Genomic DNA, 23,321 nt, shown 5'->3' with positions numbered 1-23,321 from the left:
TCGATATGCCTCTAGCTCAGGGGCAGGCAAACTATGGCCCATGTGCCAAATTGGGCCTGCAGCCTTTTTTTTGTACCGGCCCACAAGCTAGGAATGGGTTTTCAAACAGTTGGGGGAATAAAATCAAAAGAATAATATTGGAACATACAAAAATTATATGAAATTCAAACTTCAGTGTTCATAAACAAAGGTTTATTGGAACACAGCCATGCTCATTCATTTACGTATTGTCTATGGCTGCTTTTGCACTACAAAATTAAATGATCTATAACTGTCTTACTTTGCATTTCTTTATTTAATAATTATTATAACTTAAATATTAAGTTTGTTTCCTTTGGTATCATGGAATTGCTTCACAACCATTTAGTCCTTCCTAATCATTGTCTAATTATATCCTTAATATTAGGTTGGTGCAAAAGTAATGGCAGTTTAAAAGGTTAAAAATAATTGCAAAAACCACCATTACTTTTGCACCAACCTATTATCTTGTCTTTGGTGGTCTTTGCCTTATTGTTCTTTCATTACTGTCTGTTCATGCTTGCCTTTTCTTAAAATCTGTTTTTATGAGCTTTCTATTTTAATATGATTGTAAACAGAGTAATCATCTGACTCATCTAGCTTTTGGTTACTCTCTGTGCTTAACAGGCCAACTTTTTAAAACCTGTAATAGGTGTTCCAGGTGTGAATTACACTTGTTAGTTTATCCTTAAGATTTTTGGTTTTTTGGGGTTTTTTTAAATTTTATTATTATTGTTATTTTATTCAGGAAGGGGAACAGGACTTTATTGGGGAACAGTGTGTACTTCCAGGACTTTTTTTTTTTTCCCCAAGTCAACTTGTTGTCCTTTCAATCTTAGTTGTGGAGGGTGCCATTCAGCTTCATGTTGTCCTTTCAGTCTTAGTTGTGGAGGGCACAGCTCAGCTCCAGGTCCAGTTGCCATTGCTACTTGCAGGGAGCGCAGCCCACAATCCCTTGTGGGAGTCAACCGGCAACCTTGTGGTTGAGAGGACGTGCTCCACCAACTGAGCCATCCGGGAGCTCAGCAGCAGCTCAGCTCAAGGTGCCGTGTTCAATTTTAGTTGCAGGGGGCGGAGCCCACCATTCCTTGCGGGACTTGAGGAGTTGAACTGGCAGCCTTGTGGTTGAGAGCCCACTGCCCCATGTGGGAATCGAACCGGCAGCCTTCGGAGTTAGGAGCACGGAGCTCCAACCGCCTGAGCCACCGGGTTGGCCCTATCCTTAAGATTTTTGGCTTGAAACTTTCCCATCTGTTAAGTACTATGGGTTTATTACTGCTGCCAAAGACTATATATGGAATTTATAGGAATACTTATTTTTCAATAACACATTTCTTACATACTAGTACATGCTATGATTCAAAGGATTTTTCAGGTTTGTTTATATTTTTCAGATACATATACATATACATATACACATACAACAGCTTTTAAAAGATACGGGAGTAAAATAACCAGAGATGTTTTAATGTTTGATTGGATATTGAAACAAAATCATTACCCTGTAGTTACTTCATGATTATCTTGAGAATCTTAACATTTTGATAAAAGAATGTGGAATTACTGAGAGTTAAACCACAAGAAAAATACTCTGAAATAGGAAAACATACTCTGAAATGTTTTTCTAAGCCTAATTCTGGTTTTAGTGTTTTAACTCTTTATCTTTAGCTACCATATTTAGCTATAATATTTCATATTATACTATATTATACTATGTTATATTGTGGGTTTGTATTGGTGGCAGTTGTTTCCGGCAGACAATATTGATTAAGTAATTATTTTTTGAGATCCTACTTTATGCTACCATATGCCAGGTGCTACTGGGGATATAATAAGGTACGAAAAAGAATCATGGTCCCTGCCTTCATAGAGAAGACAGGTGAGAGGGATAGAAAAATATTAATCAGAGAATCAAGTAAATATAAAAATGCTCTGAGATTAAATACTATGAAGAAGAGCTGTAAATTGCCACAAGAACATATAATAGAGAGACATGACCTGGGTTTGGGTGAACATTGGTCAGGGAAGGCTTCCTCGAGAATATGGTTTTGAGCTTAGATCTGAAGGGTGAGTAGAAAACAAATGAAAGGGGTTGCAAAGAAGGAACTGAGAGGAGGCATTCCAAGCAGAGGGAAGAAATATGCAAAAGGCTGTGTGGTGAGCATGCTCAAAGAGCTGAAAAAGGACTAGTATATATCAGCTAGCAGTATAGTCTGTCAGTATACCAGGAATTCTTATACCAGGAATTCTTTCAGCTTTAAGAATATGATTAACAGTGACTTAACAAGTCAAGGGTTTTTTTTCTCAGATAAGAAATTCAAAGGTAAACAATTGCTCAGGATGTTGGTTCAGGGGCTTTGCCATCAGTTCTCTGTACCTAACCATGACTATAATGTGGCAACCTAGGCCATCACTCACCTGTGCAAGGCAGGAAGAATCACGAAGGGGACCACTAGCCCATTTATCCCCTTACCAGGAAAGCAGAAGTTTCTCCGGAAGCCCTCAGGAACTATCACTCTACAGAATTATGTCACAGAGTCACCTGGCCCAAGGCGGTTAAATAGTTTGCAGCCTCTATGTTAGAGGCACACAGCTACCAGCCTAATCTGGTGGAGGTTAGCATGCGTATAAAGTTAGAATCAGACAAACTTTTCTGTAAATGCCAGATAGTAAATATTTTACGCCTTGCAGGACACACAACAGTCTCTACTGTCTATTATTCATGTGTGTGTGATTTTTACAACCCTTTAAAAATGTAAAAAACATTTGAGACTGTACAGAAACAATTCACAGGCCGAATTTGGCTCATAGATGTAGCTTGTCAATGCCTGGTATAATTTGATAACCAGCTTTATTTGTCTTCAGGCCATAGCATAGTTCTGACTACAAAGGAAGCCTTGCACATCTATTTAAATGCCATCCCAGAGTATTATCTTTGAGTTATAAGATTTCTCCAAGTCTTTGATAATATTTGGACTGTTGAACAGAAAGTTTCCCAGAATATCAGAAGAAAGCGTATTCTTACTTTCTTATGTACTTAATCATAAGCTAGTAATAGAAAAAAAGAATAAACTTTATCTCTCTGCTATATTGTTTTCCTTGCTAATAGTACAGGTTTATTAAATAATATTAGTTTGTAGGCTTTTATGGTTTCTAGTATTCCCTTTTTATCTCCTATCCTGTTATCTGAATGTTTTACATGGCAGGAAAAAAGGCACATTTTTAGTAATTACATAGTTATAGAGAGCTCATTCTGTTGAATAAAGCATGTAAAAAGAATAGTTGGCAGTACCATACCTAGCCTAATGCTTTAGAAGACTCCCACATAATAAGGACAATTAAAGTGATCGGAAATCTAGAGTGCTGCTTTCAGCATTGGTACCTAAGTAATTTGGTAAGAAGCAGTGAATAATGTTTCTGGCTATTCTCATTTGACTGGTCTAAACTTGGCAATCAATATGTAAAGCAAAGGCAAAATTGTTTAGCCACTTCGATACTAATAAGGATTTGGAGTTTTTTAAAAATACTTTCTATTTATGGATAAAGCTAACATAGCTGCATTTTGTTTGGTTTGGTGTAGTATTTTTGGTTTTGTTTTTCATTTTTATAGGCAGAAGACCCAGAATCTTAAGGTCACCTAACACAACCACAACCATATAACCATTGTTATTTAATCAATTTAGTGGCATTAACATGAATTTATTATTATTAAATATACCCAGGATAAATAATTAATTTTAATTTATAAGTTTAAAAAGCAGCGCATCCTTCCATTTCTATCATTTCAGAACTGGGTAACTTTGGGCTAGATAATGAATGTCTCTGAGTGTCAGTTTTTTCTCTGTTGGAATAATTATGGTAGATAATATAAGTAAAGTGCCTAGTATAGTATCTGTCAAATAGCAGGCACCTGATTAGTGCTTGTTATCATCGTGTTCATTACTAGTATTTCAGGTATTTAAGACAATTTATATTCGCACATTACATTTTTCATGGCTAAAAACACTTTTCTTGTTTTTCAGAGAGCACAGCTGCGTCACTCTTAATATCATCTTTTGAGGCTACAAATGAAACAGGAAACATTCAAAGTAGATGCTTCAGGAAAAGACATAAAAGTGACAATGAACCTAATTTGCAGCAGCAAATGTCCTGGGGAAATAGAAACTGTGACCTTCATGGAGGAGTAGTGATGGGGCTTAGGCTCAATAGAATTAACCAGGAAGCAAACCCTGGAGATATGGTTGAAAAATTAGGAGCTGATGCAAAAATTCTTTCACATGTTATTTCAAAAAGCACAAGACCAAATACTCTTGATATTGGAAGGCCATCTTTAAGATCAAAAAGAGACAGTCTAGAAAAGGAATCTAGTGATGATGATACACCTTTTGATAGTTCTAATTGTTTATCAGAAAAAGTGGATTCTCCAGTTATTTTTGACTTAGAAGATTTAGACAATGAAACCAATGGGTCAAAAGTGGGATATGTTACACAGAATCACAAGAGGATTCAACGTGTGAACAGCATTTCAGTAAAACCTTTTGAAAAAACTGATGTGGCAACAGGATTTGATCCCCTCTCTCTTTTGGTTGCTGAGAGTGAACAGCAGCAAAAAGAGGAGGAAGAAGAGGATGAAGATGATAGCAAAAGCATTCCAACACCGTCTGCTAGGCGTGATTTAGCGGAAGAAATTGTGATGTATATGAATAACATGACCAGTCCTTTGACAAGTCGGACACCAAGCATTGATTTACAACGGGCATGTGATGATAAATTAACCAATAAGAAAAGCCCAACATTGATCAAGGCGTGTAGAAGATCGAGCCTGCCTCCTAATTCTCCTAGGCCAATGAGACTTACCAAATCTAAAAGTTATACAAAAAGTGAAGACAGACCAAGGGATAGACTCTGGTCTTCTCCAGCCTTCTCACCTACTTGCCCTTTTAGGGAAGAATCTCAAGATGCATTATCTCATTCATCGTCTTCATTTAATTTAGATACACTACTAGTACCTAAACTAGATACTCTAAGGAACAGTATGTTCACTGCTGGAAAAGGAGTTGCAGAGAAAGCAAGCAAATGGTATTCAAGGTTCACCATGTATACCACATCATCTAAGGTAAGTTTTGTTAATATTTTCTATTTTTCCTTTTCTCCTCCTCCACTGCCAAAAGTTCCGTACTTTAAAGATGCCTGTTTTTACCATTCTCCTTAAATACGGCTTTACAAAAAAGACTCTTGCTTAAGGTTTATAAGTGTCAAGAATTTAAACTTCAATAAAAACTTCAAAAGGAAAGAAAATTCACTAACTAAAGTTATGTTTATAATTCAGTTTTGAAAGAAAGTGATTTGAAGATAGATGCAAATTAGTGTTATATGAAAACGCCTACTGAGCTTCATTATTTCCTTCAAAATGCAGATTTTTCTTTAGATACAGTGTCCAGTGTGTAGATTTTCTTATGGATTACTGGTATAACCAGAAACAAAATTTAACTCTGGTGTTCTCCAACATGAAAACTAGAAATATATGTCTTTGAAACCTGGATGATTGTGGAAAAGAATAAAGTGTAAACAAATGAAATTTTAAAAGAATAAAATGTAATTCTAATGGTATCATCCTGGGCTGAGATTTGCAGGGAGGAAATGAACAATAAATGGAGATTTAAAGTCAGCAAGGTTAGCTTACTAACATATGATTATTTTGATCTAACTAAAAAATGCTGTCTTAAAAATTGATCTCCAGATCACATGGTACCTCTGTTTTAATTTTTTATGGAACCTCCATATTGTTTTCCATAGTGACTACCAATTTATATCTCCACCAACAGTGCAGGAGAGTTCCCTTTTCTCCACATCTTTGCCTACACTTGTTATCTCTTAGCGCTTTGATGGCAGCCATTCTATGATAACAGGCTTGAGACAATATCTCGTGGTTTTGATTTGCATTTCCCTGCTGACTAGTCCTGTTGAGGACCTTTTCATGTGTCTGTTGGCCATTTGTCTTCTTTGAAAAAATATTTACTCAAGTCCTTTGCCCATTTAAAAAATTTTTTTCCAATTATAGTTGATATTCAGTATTATTTTATATTAGTTACAGGTGTACAGCGTAGTGGCTAAACATTTATGTAATTTATGAAGTGATCCCTCCGACTAGTCTAGTACCCACCTGACACCATACATAGTTGTTACAATACTATTGACCATATTCTCTGTGCTGTACTCCACATCCCCGGGACCACCTTGCAACCACCAATAGGTTATCGAAAAAAATGCCCGCACCCCCATGTTCATTGCAGCATTATTCACAATAGCCAAGACACGGAAACCACTAGGTGTCCCTCAACAGATGAAAGGATAAAGAAGATAAAGATGTGGTATCTATATAGAATGGAATATTATTCGGCCATTGGATGGAAATCCTGTCATTTGTGACAACGTGGAGGGATCTTGATGGTATTATGCTAACTGAAATAAGTCAGACAAGAAGGACAAATACTGTATTTTATCACTTACATGTGGAATCCAAAAAAAGCTGAACTCAGAAACCGCAGATTGGAGGGTAGGGGAAATGGGGAGATGTTGGTCAAAGGGTATAAACTTCCAGTTATAAGAATAAGCTTTGGGAATCACAGCATTATGATTATTGTTAACAAAATTGATTGTATACTTGAAAGTTGCCAAGACAGTAGTTATTAAATGTTCTCACCACAAAAAGAAATGGTAACTGTATAATGGGTTCGAGGTGTCAGCTAATGCTATGGTGGTATTCATTTTGCATTATAGAAGTGTACCAAATCAACACATTATACACTTAAACTTACACAGAGTTATATGACAATTATAGCTCAATAAGGCTGGGGGGGAAATTGATCTCCAGTATGTCCGTCCAAATTAGCGCGCCCTTGTAAATTCGGTTGTTTTTTTCCTCTCGAAGTTATAATATGATTAACTGATATTCTGAGTAATTAGGCATTTCCTCTGCTTTCGAGGTGACTTTTTAAATAATAAGCTTTAAATATGAAGGAAAAGTAAGCTTATAATTATGTCCTTAGGATCAAAGTTCTGATCGTACCAGTCTTTCTTCAGTGGGAGCCCAGGATTCTGAATCTACCTCTTTAACAGATGAGGATGTCTGCCCTGAGTTGGAAGGAGCCACTTTCTCCCAAGAGAGCGGTGCCACCACCACAGGAACTAAGGGAATTGATTTCAGCAGAACAAGCCTAGAAAGTTCTGCCTCCTTAGAAGGTTTGTCTAAACAGTTCTGTCATGCCTCATTTGGTATGTGGTGCGTTTACTTGTTTTATGTTTTAATTTTGTAAAAGATTTGCATGGCTCCAAAGTCAAAACACTGAGAACTGGCACACTTTCAGAGGTCTACCTTCTGTTCACCCCCTGCATCTTGTTTTCTCCTTGTCCCTAGAGGTAACCATATTTATTCATTTTGGTTTATCTTTCCATTGTTGCTTTTTTAAAGCCATAACTCTGTGTGTGTGTGTGTGTGTGTGTGTGTGTACGCGCTTACACTTATTACCTCCCTGTCCTACCTCAAAAGGTAAAGTACTGTAAATACTGTCCCACTCCTGGTTCTTTTCACTTGACAATATCCTGAAGATCATTGCATATCGTCACACAACACTGTCCCTCATCCATTTTTACGGTTGTATAGTTCATCATGTGTCAGTATATTATTATTATTTTTTTTTTTTATATTTTTATTTTTTTATTTTATTTTATTTTATTTTTACATCCCTCACAACGTGAACCCCCCTGCCCCCATCCACCACCACCCAAACCTCACACCGAGCCATCACATTATACACATAAAATTATAGTTGGCATTCATTAATGTCCAGCCTCTGGTGTACAATGCCATGACCAGGCATCCACAGCATCCCTGAGGTGGTCTCCCAAACAGGACACATGTCCATCAGACACCCAACAAAATCCCCAAACACTATTGAATAAGTTCCCCAAAGTAATGCAGAAAAAGCATTTGATAAAATACAGCAACCTTTTATGATAAAAACCCTTAAGAAAGTGGGAATAGAGGGATCATATCTTAACATAATAAAGGCCATATATGACAAGCCCACATCTAACATCATACTCAATGGGGAAAAGCTAAAACCATTCCCCCTAAGATCAGGAACAAGACAAGGTTGCCCACTTTCTCCACTTCTATTCAACATAGTGCTGGAAGTTCTAGCCACAGCGATCAGACAAGAGAAAGAAATAAAAGGCATCCAAATTGGTAAGGAGGAAGTAAAATTATCACTATGTGCAGATGATATGATACTATATATAGAGAACCCTAAAGACTCCACCAAGAAACTATTAGAACTGATAGATGAATTTAGTAAAGTAGCAGGATATAAAATTAATATTCGGAAATCAGTTGCATTTGTATATACCAATGATAAAATAGCAGAAGGAGAAATTAAAAAAACAATTCCATTTACAATTGCTCCAAAGACTATAAAATATCTGGGAATAAATCTAACCAAAGATGTAAAAGATCTGTACTCAGAAAATTATACAACACTGAAGAAAGAAATGAAAGAAGACATAAATAGATGGAAACACATTCCATGTTCATGGGTAGGAAGAATTAATATAGTTAAAATGTCCATACTGCCTAAGGCAATATACATATTCAATGCAATTCCTATCAAACTACCAACGACGTTTTTCACAGAAATAGAACATATAATCCTGAAATTTATATGGGACCATAAAAGACCCCGGATAGCCTCAGCAATCTTGAGAAATAAGAACAAAGTGGGAGGTATAACGATACCTGATTTCAAACTATTATTTTATTTTAACCACTGCTCTGTTAAGCTTCCAGCCTCTATTACAAATAATGCTATGATGCATATATGTCATATTATATTTTTGCCAGGGTATTTTGAAAGAGACTTCAAAATTCTTCCTTGAAGTGATATTGCCAAGTTCCCTTCCTCAGGACTATACTATTTTGCATTCCCACTGGCAATAGTTAAAAGTACCTATTTCCTCGTAGCCTTGTCAACAAAGTATGTTGACAAACTTTTGGATTTTTGTCATCTGATTGGTGACAAATATATTTCAGTTTGGTTTTTATTTATACTTCTCTTACTAATTTAAGTTTTAATAGCTCTATTTATATTAGAGAATTAATCCATTCTCTCTTATGTAAGTGACAGATAACTTTTTCCAAGTTTGTCAAGTTTTGTGGAGTTTTTTTTTTTGGTTACACATATTTCATTTTATGTCATCAAACCTATCGGTCTTTTTCCCTCTTGCTTCTGGATTTTGGGTCATTAGGAAAGATTTCCCCTTTCCTAGGTTCAACAGTATTTTCTTCTGATACCTCTGGTTTCTTTTGTAACATTTTCTGGGGTCAGCATACTTTCTGTAAAGGGTAATACCATAAGTATTTTACATTTTATGGACCACCATGTACCTTTTTTTTGTCACATATTCTTTTTTTAAAAAACAATGTTTTAAAATGTAAAAACAATTCTTAGCTTGTGGCTATACAAAAATAGATTTGACCCCTGATTTAGATTTTCAATCCATTGAGATTTATCCTGGTATATGATGTGAGGAATGGATGAATGTAATATTCTTTCATTTACACCTTTGCTGTTTTAAAAAAGCTTTTGTGGAAATTTTCACACATTCACAAAAGTAGAAAGAATAGCACAATGAACCTCCATGTACTCTTCGCCCAACTTCAAGAATTATCAGCAAATGGCCAGTCTTGTTTTATCTTTTCCTCTCTCCCCTCTGCTGCCATATTTTTTCCTTCCCTAAAAAGTCTCAAATAACATATAATTTTATTCATAAATACTTCAATATGTATCTCTAAAGTATGAGAACTTTAATGTTACATATTTTTAATTTCTTATTAAAATTATTTAATTTGTTTAATAAATTTATTTTTAATCTTATGTGTTATACATATAATGTGTACACTTTTATGTATGTAAATACATTTCATAAATTGAGGACATCTGAGTAACCAGCACTCAGATCAAGAAACAGAATATTAACAGCACCCAAAACCTCCTCTCATGCCCAGATCTACTAGTCTCTACTCCCTTCATGGATAAACATTATCTTCTAACACTGTGTTAGCATGGCCATTTTTAAACATTTTATAGATGCACACAGCATGTAGCTTTCGTGATGCATTCACTTTTTTGAAAACATAATTGTAATACCATTGTATTCTTTTGAATGTGACAACATGTAGCATATAATATCTAAAATATTTATTTAATTTAAATTTGCACGATCATCTCATAAAGCCGTTTTTATAGGTGGTTTGTTCAAATTGGGATCCAAACGAGGTCCACTTGTTGCTTTTGCTTGATTTGTCTGTTAACTCCCTTTTGTCTTTGTTGCCTCTTTTTCTCCACCACTTTGCCATATATGCATGAAGAAATCAGGTGATTAGCTCCCCTCCTCCTGTTTTTCAATATACAAGAACAGTTTGTTGTGCTAAGCAAATAAAACTTACCCCACCACCTGATTCATATTTGTTAAAATGAATATTTATTCTGTGCTGATGATTAGTTGCAAATGATGGGCTGCCCACATAAATGACTGAATCAGCCAAGGCAAATAGAAAGTATTAGAAAGCACCTTTGAACTAGCTTTAGCTGAGGAATTAAAGGTTATTGGGCCGCCGTCAAAAAACAGAACAAAACTGCAGTTCCCATCAGTTCCAAACATCTTTTTTAAATCTTGAATATTTTTTATTTTTATTATTTTTTTTTATTAGTTTCAGGTGTACAAAATAATGTAATAGACATTTATCATTGATATCCTTCACCCAGTGATAACCCCCCTCCCCCCATCTACTACCCCTCTGACATCCCACAGAGCCATTACATTTCCACTGTCTCTATTCCTAATGCTGTACTCCGCTTCTTGTAAGTATGTATATACATATATATATATAGATATATATAGATAGATAAAATTGTAGTTGACGTTCATTATTGTTCAGCTTCAGCTTCAGGTGTACAGCGCAGTGATCAGGCATCTATATCATCCCTGAGGTGGTCTCCCTAACATCTTAAAGGATGGTGTGAGGCTTCAGCGCTCTCTGCGTCTCTGTATGTCTATCTCTGCATGGCAGGGCCTAGGGCCAGTGGTAGTTCTGAAGCTGTCTTTCTTCCCTTTGTCCTTTATTTGCTGAAAGAATCAGGTCTTTCATTAGTCTGGATTATGCTGACTGCATCCCCATGGTGATGTTTAACATGTTTTCCTATCCTTTCTATTTCTTGTGAACTGGTAGTTTATACAATTTCTTTTTTTTACCTTTATATTTATAAAAATACCAATGTTTATTCATAAAATATAGTAACTACCAGGAAAAACGTATAGAGAAAGTACTGATTACCTCCGGTTTTACTAACAAGATATAGCCACTGTCAATTGATTGGACCCCAGAACAACCCCTTTTGTTGTTGTTGTTGTTGTTGATATAAATAGCTACTAATTGCTCTGAAGAATACACTTGGAAACTCTTCCCTAGTGCTGAAGAGCAAGATTACTGTACCAGATCCTAAAAGATCCTTATACAGGGCAGAGAATTGACGGTAAATCTTTTCATGATTTGAAATAAGATGAGCTATTTTATACTTTTTAGGCCTTAGAACTAAACACCTTCTTGTATTTTAAACATGGAAAAATAGAAACAGCAAAACAGTAATTATAAACAAATGTAATGCCTTCTAATCTGTACGCACAATGCACTTAATAATAATAAGTGAGTAATGACTGAACACACTTAGCATGTGTGTTCAATAGAATTAGAACACATTTCCTTAGGTTTGTACTCAGAACAAAAATTCATGCGTTGAAAATCATTTTTTATTTCTTTTTAATTAGTTTTTTGAATAGAACAGTTTGACATTTTATCAGAGAATTTATGAAAGTATAAGATTCTCATATCTTTTCTCATTCATTTTAATGGTTTTACTCTTTGTATTTTAATAATGAATAGGATCCCTGTCAAAGTTTGCCTTGCCTGGGAAATCAGAAGTGGCATCTTCCTGCAACACGAGTAACACAAATATCTTCCAGAACTATGCAATGGAGGTACAATTTTAATCAAAAGAGCATCTTTATGTACTACTTTATAAAATGTACATTTATTAAGTGTTGGTGGTGGTCTCAGAGTAATAAAAATTTAAATATGTAGTATCTGAAAATTTCAGAATGTATTCTGCACCTGAATAAACTTAAAATATCTAGTATTTCAGATTAATGAAGTTGTACTACTTTATCTCTATTAAGAAAAGTTCCAAGCTTCCTTTGAGATTTATCAACATACAAAAGCATTTTCATTTTCAATATTTATATTTATCCCTTATTATATGTATGTTCTCTTTGAATTTTTATTTCACATCTCAAACACAACCAATTTTGCTATGGAAGTACCCTGTTTTGAAGAGGGGTACAGGGAGCAGTCTTGGCATATGTGTCAGCTTTTTCCATGTTTCTCACTCTTGTGTCAGTTTGATTTAAATATCTGCTGGACATGCTGCCATATCTCATCTTCTTACAATGAAAAGCTTACACTTTTACACTTTAAATTTTTTTCCTAATTTTGGTGTAAAAATTACTCCCAAATACACTTGTGAATGTTATTTCATGCTACTTTGCATAAATTTGGAAAGTTTCATGCAGCTGAATAGTAAATGAGTACTGATGTTGCAACTTACAAAGTTTCTAAGGACTTCAGGAATTTCTATATTTTATTAATGTAATGACAGCATTTATATTTATCTACAGCAGTACTTCTTAAACTATCTATAGTGACAGACCAAGGGTTTTTTCCTTTCTTTTTTTTTTTTTTTTGGTTATTGTTTTTGTATTGATCACACACTTAAGATGTTTCAACAATGACAAAGTTCTTAAAGGTAACCAAATCCTTTTCTCAATTTCTTTACTTATCTAACCACAAACCAGTAAGAATTTGTAGACCAGCACTGGTCTGGGGACCACACTTTGAGTAGCACAGGTCTATAATATGTAATTACAAAAACCTATTTTGAGTATTAACAAATTAATGCTTGGGTTTTCTTTTCCATTAATAAAACCATGTCAGGTTAATAGTAATTATAATGGTAAAAACGCTCACTTAAATGAAAGTTTCCCTTTTGGGCAAAAAATTTGGAATAGCTGAAATAAAGATGAGTGTCTTATCTAATGCACTGCATGTAATCCACTTTTTGTTTGTAACTTCTGAATCCTTCTGAGTTTTAGTTTTCCAATAGGTTTATTAATCAAAATGGTTTTTTAATTCATAATATGCACTAACCAGCTTACGTTATACAGTGCCATTTTCTTCCACAGGTTCTCATCTCAAGTTGCTCTCGGTGTAAAACTTGTGATTGTCTTGTCCATGATGAGGAAATCATGGCTGGCTGGACAGCAGATGATTCAAATCTCAATACCACATGCCCATTTTGTGGCAATCTTTTCTTGCCCTTTCTGAATATTGAAATAAGAGATTTAAGACGACCTGGAAGGTAATGATTTATGCTTTCTTTCCCCTTCGAATTTAAGAATTGTGTTTCCTAAAATAGCTGTTTTCTGAAATAGCTCCTTTGGTTCACATTACAGATACTTTTTGAAGTCAAGTCCATCTACAGAAAATATGCATTTTCCACCCTCCTTTTCCAGGCAAACAAGGCCGTCTTGTATCTCAGCATCAGCCTCTGGTCTTGATACATCTGTTATCTCTGTTCAAGGGGATTTTGATTTAAATAGGTAATTATGATTATGTGGAACTATATTTTAACAATTTATATTACACAAGTTTTTGATAATGACAAAAATCTGCTGACCATTTTAAGGTTTAAATTTCTATGATTCATAGTCTTAAATTCTTCTAATTAAAACAGTATTAAAATTCTCTAATAACCTAGATGTTTAAACAGTTACAGTTTATGCTTTATGAATCCCCAGGATTTAAGCTGTATAATTCATGTATGGTAATGTTTACTGGTATTTTAGAAGTAAAAATTCTGGAGAACACTAGAAGCTTATAATGAACACCTTTCTCTTATCTCTCTCTCTTCAGGAATTAAATCAGTACGAACTTCTATTTTGGAATATTTAATTTTCTACTTAGGAATATTTAATAATATAAGAAAACATTTGGAGCTGATAGAGGAACTGTAAAATTAAACTAAGACTCTACAGTAAGCCTAATATAAATAAATCTATGCTTAAAACAAAAGCAGAAATCACCTTCATTTCGGAGAAGTGCCAGATACACCATAGGTAGCTGGACAGATGAAACCATATTGGTAACTGCATGTGCAGAAGAAAATCTGCATAGTACTGGCAGGTTAACATGACCTGTTTAATCCTAAATGTTTAGGCAGCAAAATTGCAAATCTGTGCACCATCTTGCATCATGGGTCTGTTGTAACCCTTTCTCTGACTCTCTGCCACTGGCTTGTGAATAGTTCAGAACCTCTCTTCCCACTAGCTGAAGAAATAGTTTTCTCTGCTTTGTATCCTTTGGGCCTACCGTGGTTTCTGCTGTATAAAAGTTGTCTACTAAATGTTTTAAATAATTGAATGACTCTTGAATGTTTAAAGTTCACTGAATAAAAAGGAATTTTAACATGACTAGACTACTTAAAAATGTATCCTGTTTCCCAGCTGAAGACTGAGTTCCTTTGATTTACTTTGGTATGCCTAGCTCTGCTGCTAAAGAGAAGAATGTGGTCTTTCTAGATGAAATAATAAATCTAGACAGTGATGTGCTGTTTTCTTTTTTCAATGTCCAAGCAAATGTAAAGCACTGGAAAATACATGTGCCCGAAGTAGAAGTATTCCGATCCCTGCTGATAGATCGAAAACAACTATGTCCAAATGTCCAATATTTCCGTTGGCCAGGAGTGTCAGTACTTGTGGTCCCTTGGATAAAGAAGACATTGGGGGGCAGAAGCTCATTCCTACAGGCAGCCTGCCAACCACTTTACAAGGAGCTACGGTATGTATTTTGGTGGTGGTAAAAATTCAGACATTGATAATTTACATATGATTTTGTTCCCCTTGTCCTGAACAGCTGTATTGGCTTTAATTTTATTATTGTCAGGAAGAGTCTCTTGTCTCATGATAGAATTATAGTACCATTCTACTTATATGGAAATCATGGACAGGAATTTTTTTTTTCAATGACTGTATCATCAATCGTGTATTTGCCATTTATGGTTTTTATTTATTCAACAGGAGTCTTTAGGATTAGAATGGCGCCTTCCAAGTCCAGATCCTGTCACTGTTCCATATCTTAGTCCTTTAGTGGTGTGGAAGGAACTTGAAAGTTTATTGGAAAACGAAGGCGATCATGCAATAACAGTGGCCGACTTTGTGGACCATCATCCAATTGTGTTTTGGAACCTGGTGTGGTATTTTAGGCGTCTTGACTTACCCAGTAACTTACCTGGATTGATTCTTTCTTCTGAGCATTGTAACAAGTATTCAAAGGTATGAGAATATAAATTAAAAGGCAGTGCTACTGTCACCATTGTAATGTTTGCGTGTTCCCAATGACAAAAAGCTTAATGTATTACAGAATTGTACACCTGAAATCTATGTCACTTTACTAACAATTGTCGCCCCAATAAACTTTAATTTTTTTAAAAAAAAATTACTTTTTATGCTATTTTTAATAACCATCTGAATCATTAGCTCAATAAAATTGTTTTAGTTGCATATACAAATAGTTTTCCTTCTTACAATCGAGCATTAAGACAAAGTCACGTTTTTTTAGCTTTCTTGTAAAATTTACCAAAAATGGGCTTGTATTTTTGTGATAGCCTCAAGAATAAACTGCATGACTCTTATGAGAGGAGTTTGTGAGTTGGCCCCACTCATGTCTCATACCTCCTTCAAAAACAATTCATATTGCAGTCATGTGCTACCATTCTCTTCATGCCTTTACTTTGAATTTTTGCTTAACATTTAGGTAATCAGTTTGTTATGTGTTCACTTGTATTTTTAATATGTTGCTCTATAAAAGCATTTTTACTTTTTCATATGCTATCACCACCACTAAAATGCAAAGCCTCTAAGTTCAGGAGTTTCGTCTTCTCCTTTCTTGTACTTCATGTCTATGATTGTGCACAGGCTTTGGATTTTCAGTACATGATGAATGAGTAACCAAAGGTTAACTCAGAGTTATCTGGGCTGCAGCCTCAGACTGATATAGAATAGGGTCCCTGGATTCATTTTCCTGGGATTCATCTGAACCAGTTGAGATTAGCCCGTGTGCTCCCCTTCTCATTGATCTCTGTCCTAAAACCTACTTTAGAGCGGAAATCACTTTGGAGATCATTAGATTCTCAACTCAGCCCATCTTCCTTCAGTCAATATAAAACGAGTACAAACCAGTCATTTTCTGTTCTCTTTTCTCACTTGCATACATATATCCTAAAAAATAAGGATCTTTATAAAATATTTACAAAACATTATTATATAAGGGTCATTAATGAATGTTTGTTCTTCAACATAGATTCCTCGCAACTGTATGTCTGAAGATAGTAAATATGTTTTAATACAAATGTTATGGGACAATATGAAATTACATCAGGACCCGGGACAGCCCTTGTACATCCTCTGGAATGCCCACAGTAAGTGCTGTCATGCAAAATTGGCTTCGTTCATAGGACGGTAATCTCTACTTACTTTAAATAGCCTAAACTAATGTATAACTGACTCTTATTTTGCTATACTACTTTTTGTCTTACAGGTCAAAATCGTACTCTTTTGTTTGAGAGTGAGTGTTTAAATTTGATGTTTTTAGAGTTACCTTCCATGGAGGTTAAGGGTTTTTTGGTTTTTATTTTTGGGTTGTTTTTTTTAAGTAGTGCTATATATGTGCTGGAGGGGTTATGTTTTGTAGTTTTGCTTTTAGCATATTGCTTTTCCCAATTTCTTCTTTTTACTTATTGTTTTGTTTGTTTTCATCCTGGCTGCTGATGTAGAACTTCTCCAGGGGCTGTATTAAGGAAAAATGTCTTTTCAGTTTTAGTCTTTAAGGCCACAAAAAACTTTTTTTTTAGGCCTATTTTTATCATTATTTGTCTTGTTTTTTTCCTTTTTCTTTTCTTTCTTCATTCTTAGATTTCTATTCCTTTATTTATTGCCCTTAATTTATTTTTAGTGCTTTGTAACTTCTTTGATAGCTCTCAGTTGCTGCTAAATTACATTCTGTTTTCTACAAAGAACATTTTCCTTCATCTGCTCTTTTGTATTTTTACAGCCCAAAAGTATCCAATGGTCCATTTATTGCAAAAAGGTGATAATTCATTTAACCAGGAACTATTGAAAAATATGGTAAAAAGCATTAAAATGAATGATGTCTATGGACCAATGAGTCAGATTTTAGAGACACTGAATAAATGTCCTCATTTTAAAAGACAAAGGTAAGTCATTATCTTAAATGAATATATTGTTCCTCTAAGCATATTTATATTGTTTACTTAATAATTTGTTAGAATATCTTGTTCTTATATTAGCATAAAGTTTTTGTAGAGAACATATATACTTTATACATAGTAATATCATCTCCACTCCTTTCCCCCCCCAGGAGTTTATATAGAGAAATACTGTTTCTCTCACTGGTGGCACTGGGAAGAGAAAACATTGATATAGGTAATTCAGCATAATATGTAACATGTCATATTTACATATCATGGTATAGTTCTCAAAGTGTCTTTATATTGGTAGTCTTTATTATTTTAATATTGTTATATTAGAAGAATCTTCTTTGGCTTTTTTTGATATATTGTAAGAGATATTTTGATATTTTGGTAATGTTAGTGAAAATAATGATAAATAATAAAAGCTATCAGTAGAATTTCCATATGACGCAGCAGTTCCACTTCCGGGTATGTACTCCAGAGAATAGAAAGCAGGGTCTTGAAGAGATATTTGGACACCTATGTTCATAGCACCATCACCCATCATAGCTAAAATATGGAAACCACCCAAGTGTCCATTGATGTGTGAGTGAATAAACAAAATGGTGTATACATACAATGGAATATTACTATTCAGTCTTAAAATTGAAGGAAATTCTGACATGTGCTACAACATGAATGAATCTTAAGGACATTATGTGAAGGGAAATAAGCCAGTCACAGAAAGACAAATACTGTGGAATTCCACTTATGAGGTATTTAAAGTAGTCAAAAGTCGTAGACATAAATAGAATGGTAGTTGGCAGGAGCTGGAGGAGGGGAGAATGGGGAACTATTGTTTAATGGGTATAGAGTTTCAGTTTTACAAGATGAAAAGCGTTCTGGAGCTAGATGGCTGTAATGGGTGTACCACTCTGTGAATGTGTATAGTACCACTGAACTGTATAGTGAGACATGAGTAAGATGATCGATTTTATGTTATCTGTTTTTCCCTACAATTTTATAATTTGGGGGGAAAATCATTTAAAAAGTTGGCATCTTAAAGCTTTAAATTTCAATGGTCTGCGTAACGTAGCCCTAAAATGCTATGGACTCTAAAGCCCCTGGTCCAGCTTTGAAATTCTGTGGTCCTTGAGTTGTTGGAAACAACCTAGAGTCTCCCCCGTGGCCTTCAGTTTTGCAGTTCTGTAGTATCACAAAACTTGATTGCTGTTAACATCAAATATAAATTTCTTTATGCCTGTGTTTCTTTATGAATTTTTGCAGATGTATTTGATAAAGAATACAAGATGGCGTATGATCGTCTCACACCTAGTCAAGTCAAGAGCACACACAACTGTGACAGACCACCAAGTACGGGGGTGATAGAATGTCGCAAGACCTTTGGAGAACCTTATCTTTAAGATGTGTGAGTGTGTGTGTGTGTGTGTGTGTGTATAATTGCAATATGTATTGTATAGTCAGTGTATAAAAAGAACACTTTTAGACTCTCAACTTTTTTTCTTCAATTTTTGAGAATGCATTTGTAAATGATTCAGGAAGTCCATATAGCTTATGTACAGAATGTATTAAGAATAGTGAAAAGTGGGGAGAGAGCCACTTTGTTTTCCATTTCCTTTTTTTTTTCTTTACTTCCCCTGTAACAAGTAATTATTTTTGTGATGAGGAAGTCCCTAAACAAAATTAGTTCCCATAAAAGAAGACAACTGTTCTATGGTTTCTCTTGGAATAGAGATGGATTGAAATTTCACGTATGGAACATAAACAAATGTAAGAAGAGTATCTCCTGTTTTCATAGACTATTCACATGTTTGGACCATGAAGTTGTATTATACATATTTTAAATTGTTTATAGTAAGTTGATATTTTTTTATTTTTTAAACTTAATATAGCAACTTAAAATGAACTTAAACTTATGAAGCAAGCAATTAAGTGTTTATTTTCCTTGTGTGGTCTTCGAAGTAATTAGTAAAGCTGCAGATCTCTATATGTATAGCTACCGACATATATATATTTTACTACTCGGGAGAAGGATTCAGAAACATCAGTGCTAGTGTTAGTGTGCCCTCAGATCGCATGTGACTACTCCTGAGCCTGACTGCAGTGAGTGAGTCACGGCAAGCGCGTGCCCTGCCCGGACCAACTCATTGAGCCTTGTGGAAGGAGAGCCAGACAGGTTCCAGGTCTGCTTCTGCAAAATCAGGTTCACTATACCATGATTCCAAAATTTCTCTATTGCTAATACATACATACAGTACACAGGGAAAGTAGTTGACAAAGGATCAATTTAAATTTTAGTATTATACATAAGCAGTTATGTTGAGAAATATGTCAGACAGTGTATTCCAAATTTTACCCTTAATATCTAAAATATTGGGTATGATGCAAATTGTACTATATTTATCTGGAATATGACATACTGGAGTATTCTGTTAATATTGTATTTATATATATAAATATTCAAATTTTTTTCTTCAAAAGTAGAAAAGGGATAACTCTCTAATAAAAGTACAGCCAGATAGAATTTCCCATATTGAGGAACTTGGCTTTTTCAGTAAGCCTTCAGAATCTGAAGTTTATGGAATTTAAAAATCCAGAAATATCCAGAAATCAGGTAATAAACTGAATGTTTAAGCACCATGGGTAGATTCTAAAATAGACTGTAAAACATATTTTTAGTCCCATTATTTCTAATATCACTTTCTTTGGGTAATTTCTGATCAAAACTATCATTTGGCTGTTAGAATTATTTAAAGATTTTCAGTGTGTGTATTTGTGTATGTTTGCACATTGTCATTAAGAAAGGAATTCTTCAGCCAATTTGAAAGAACAAAAAAAAATGGATGGTCCCAAATTAGGTGTGTAAAGCCGGTAGAGTCCAGGACACTTGGACTGGAGATGTGATGAAGTCCTGAGATGCAGAATCAGTTCAGCTACAGAAAAACCACCTTTTGAGTTCACACCATTAGTGAATAGCACCACGCTGAAACATTGCACAGCTGTCTACTCTGGGAAATAATGAGGAGAGTTTAAAAATGTACAATTTTAGTTCAGTTAGTTTGGAGCTGAACTTACTTACTTGAAAAATCCGGTGCTATGCACATATATCTGCCTCTCCTTTGTAAATGCCTCTCCAGTTTTGTCTTTCTTTACTATTCAAATCCAAGCTTCATATTCTAAGTGAGTGTTAAGTTTTCTAAATCACTTGAAAGTTGTAAAGTGAGAAACATTTGATAAGTGAGGCTTTTGACGTTGGCCACAAACATCCTTCCAGATAGGATTTTGGGGTTCTATTCTACTTGGTTTGTTTGTTTGTTTCTGTTGATTTTTTATGTAGTTGTTCCCTTATAAGAACAGCTTTCACTAATGTTTACCTTTTCTTTAACATAATACGTAAGAATCAGAATCATAGTTTATTGATTTCAAATATCTGACAAAACAACAAGTGAGGTAAAGGCCAATCGTTATGGTTCAAATTCATTTGGAAAAGTGAATGTAATTTGTATCTCTTCTCCCCACTTCACCCCCACCCTCCCAGTTTTGTTTCCACTTTTGGTTGGGTTTTGCTTCCCTTACTTTTAATCCCCAGGGAATATTTTTTGCACAAATATAGTCTTAAAAACAGAAAAACCTAAAATATGAATGGAAGGTGGTAAACCCTGCTCAGGAGAAAATTAAAATATAGATCATCCTCTAGAATAACTCTGTACAAACTTTTCTTCAATTTTCTCTCTGTTGACCATACATTTTGGAGAATTATGGCCAGTCCTGTTGGAGAGAAATACCCTTTGTTACATTATCTGTCTCTTATTTTCTTACTCTTAGTTTTATGTGTTTAATAGTTGAAAATAAATTATGCTGTGTCCTGGTATAACTTGTTTACTACTTCCTTCCATTGTGTTTTGAGTGGCACACATTTGTAGTTTATATCATATTTTGATATTCAACTTTTTCATCCTATGGGCAGATAGGGAATTATGCAGTCAATTCATATTCTGATTTTTGTCTTTTTGTTCATGATATTTTGTGTTTTGGGTTTTGTTTTTCTTTACATCCTTAAAACCAGCAACTTATTTTATTACCAGATTTTCTAATATGTCTTTCCATTTTTGTCTCTAGAGAAATGGCCCCTGAAAACATTGGTTCAGTATTTTAAGTTTTAAATACTTATTTTACCTTAATGCTGGTAATTATTATGATACTTTAGTGCCACTAGCAAGTGTTAGCCTGCTGTATATAAAAGGCTATTATATTGTATCTCTAAATACGTTGTAGGTATATGGTTAAGAAAATACCCATTTGTATGATAATGTGTGATAGCCCAGCTTTATTTTTATTTCTCCCACTTGAAAGCTGCTATTTATTAGGCACATTCTCTCAGAGTAGGAAGGGAAAGAGCAGACTGCCCTTGGCCCGCCTTTGTGCTGGAGTGCGCATGCTCTGCTCTTCCTCCTTACCCTCAAGACTGAGTTGTATTTCAGAATTGAATTCTCGAGCAGCAGCAGACCAGTTTACCTTCAGATCCTCAGTATTTGGTCTCTTTATTATCCCTTCATACTATCCTCTTTCTCTTGTCTCAAAGTTAGTACATTTGCTGACTTAATTATTTTTGTTTACAAAATTAATATAGGAATTTCTGTCTCTGATTCAAAAAGTCTGTGTGCATATGCTTATTCTCTGAGATGGTAACAGACTCTTCTGATAAAGTTACTGCATCTTTCCACAGTTGCCATTCATTTGGATGGCTTCCTCCTTTCGTCTTGAAAGATTCTCTTTTCAAACATAGTACTGTGATAAAACCACTGGAGCAACTGATGAAATTTTCTATAGATGAAATTCTCCAGGTTTTACCTGCTCATCACAGTGAAGGGCCCGAAAAGCAGAAGCAGTGCCTTTGGTTGTGTGGGTAGTCATAGGCTAGGGTGTCCTGTTGGTGCTAGTGCCCCCCCAGGGACAGACAACTTGATCATGAGTCCTCTCTTTGTACCTTTCAGAGACCAGTCCCGCCTGCAGCAGGGCCCACCCATAGAAAAGGAGTCAGAACCAAGGTATTGTTTGGCATGTAAGGCCAACCAGCTCTTCACATGTATCTACCAGGCTGGGCCCTGAATGCTCCAATTCTGGCCGCCTTTGATATCAATCTTTTCATAAATGATAATTATGATATAGACAGTGTCATAAAAGGCCAAACCAATACTTTGCTAAAAACATTTTCAGAACTATTGAAAGAGGGCAATACAATGTTCACAATATATAGTTAACCATTTACACATATACCAATTTTCCCAAGTTTGGAATGCAGCCTTTTTTTCTGGTGTTATATAGAATCTTAACCATTTAAATTAGGAAAAGTTTCACATTTTTAGAAATTTGGCCCAAAGTTACTACCAGGGCCATCAAGAAATTGCAAACTCACGGGGGATGAAGGAGAAGCAATGTATGAAGCCATTGTCTTCCAATTCAGACACCCACGTGGAACAGTTCAGACTTTCTAGGCTGAAGGATGACCTAGAATTTGTCCCATGTAACTATATAGATGATTTTGCCTATCAAATGCATACCATCTCACCATTATCTTGACATTTTAAGGTGGTACTTTATCTCTAAAACATCACAGTTTTAATAAATTATAGATTTGTAAATGACAAAAATTTTAATTTCCAAGCATAGCAAATTGATCTTTTAGAAGTTACCTAAGTTTTCCATCTCCCTGAAATCTCCTCTTTCTCCCCCTACTCATCCATCAAGACTCAGCTTTCACTTTGTGTACTTGACTTTCTGTCATAGTGTAAAGTGATCAGAACTTCCTTTCTAGGCAGAGAGAAATGCCAGAAACTCAGCAAACTAATTAGGAAAAGATGAGAT

General features: G+C 35.0%; 1 protein-coding gene across 9 annotated transcripts in view; it reads left to right on the top strand.

Moving 5' to 3' along the window:
- DENND4A (DENN domain containing 4A) overlaps nucleotides 1-21,326 on the top strand; it is a 99,816-nt gene extending 78,490 nt beyond the window's left edge. For 5 of the 9 annotated variants that reach the window (XM_081047314.1, XM_081047309.1, XM_081047311.1 and 2 more), the window contains 12 exons: nucleotides 4,041-5,134; nucleotides 7,068-7,260; nucleotides 12,017-12,111; nucleotides 13,372-13,547; nucleotides 13,642-13,788; nucleotides 14,821-15,025; nucleotides 15,265-15,519; nucleotides 16,547-16,664; nucleotides 16,784-16,810; nucleotides 17,297-17,459; nucleotides 17,624-17,688; nucleotides 18,723-21,326. In XM_081047314.1, coding sequence (XP_080903440.1) covers nucleotides 4,041-5,134; nucleotides 7,068-7,260; nucleotides 12,017-12,111; nucleotides 13,372-13,547; nucleotides 13,642-13,788; nucleotides 14,821-15,025; nucleotides 15,265-15,519; nucleotides 16,547-16,664; nucleotides 16,784-16,810; nucleotides 17,297-17,459; nucleotides 17,624-17,688; nucleotides 18,723-18,859 — 2,675 coding nt within the window. In that variant the 3' untranslated portion in view covers nucleotides 18,860-21,326. The remainder of the gene's footprint in view (nucleotides 1-4,040; nucleotides 5,135-7,067; nucleotides 7,261-12,016; nucleotides 12,112-13,371; nucleotides 13,548-13,641; nucleotides 13,789-14,820; nucleotides 15,026-15,264; nucleotides 15,520-16,546; nucleotides 16,665-16,783; nucleotides 16,811-17,296; nucleotides 17,460-17,623; nucleotides 17,689-18,722) is intronic. The other 4 variants (XM_081047315.1, XM_081047312.1, XM_081047313.1 and 1 more) reach the window with 1 other exon arrangement.
- Nucleotides 21,327-23,321: the final 1,995 nt, after the last annotated feature.

Source organism: Rhinolophus hipposideros, assembly GCF_964194185.1.
Source record: "Rhinolophus hipposideros genome assembly, chromosome: 5".
NCBI lineage: Eukaryota > Metazoa > Chordata > Mammalia > Chiroptera > Rhinolophidae > Rhinolophus > Rhinolophus hipposideros.
Note: the sequence above shows the minus strand (reverse complement) of the source record. Positions and strands in the feature narration are given on the sequence as shown.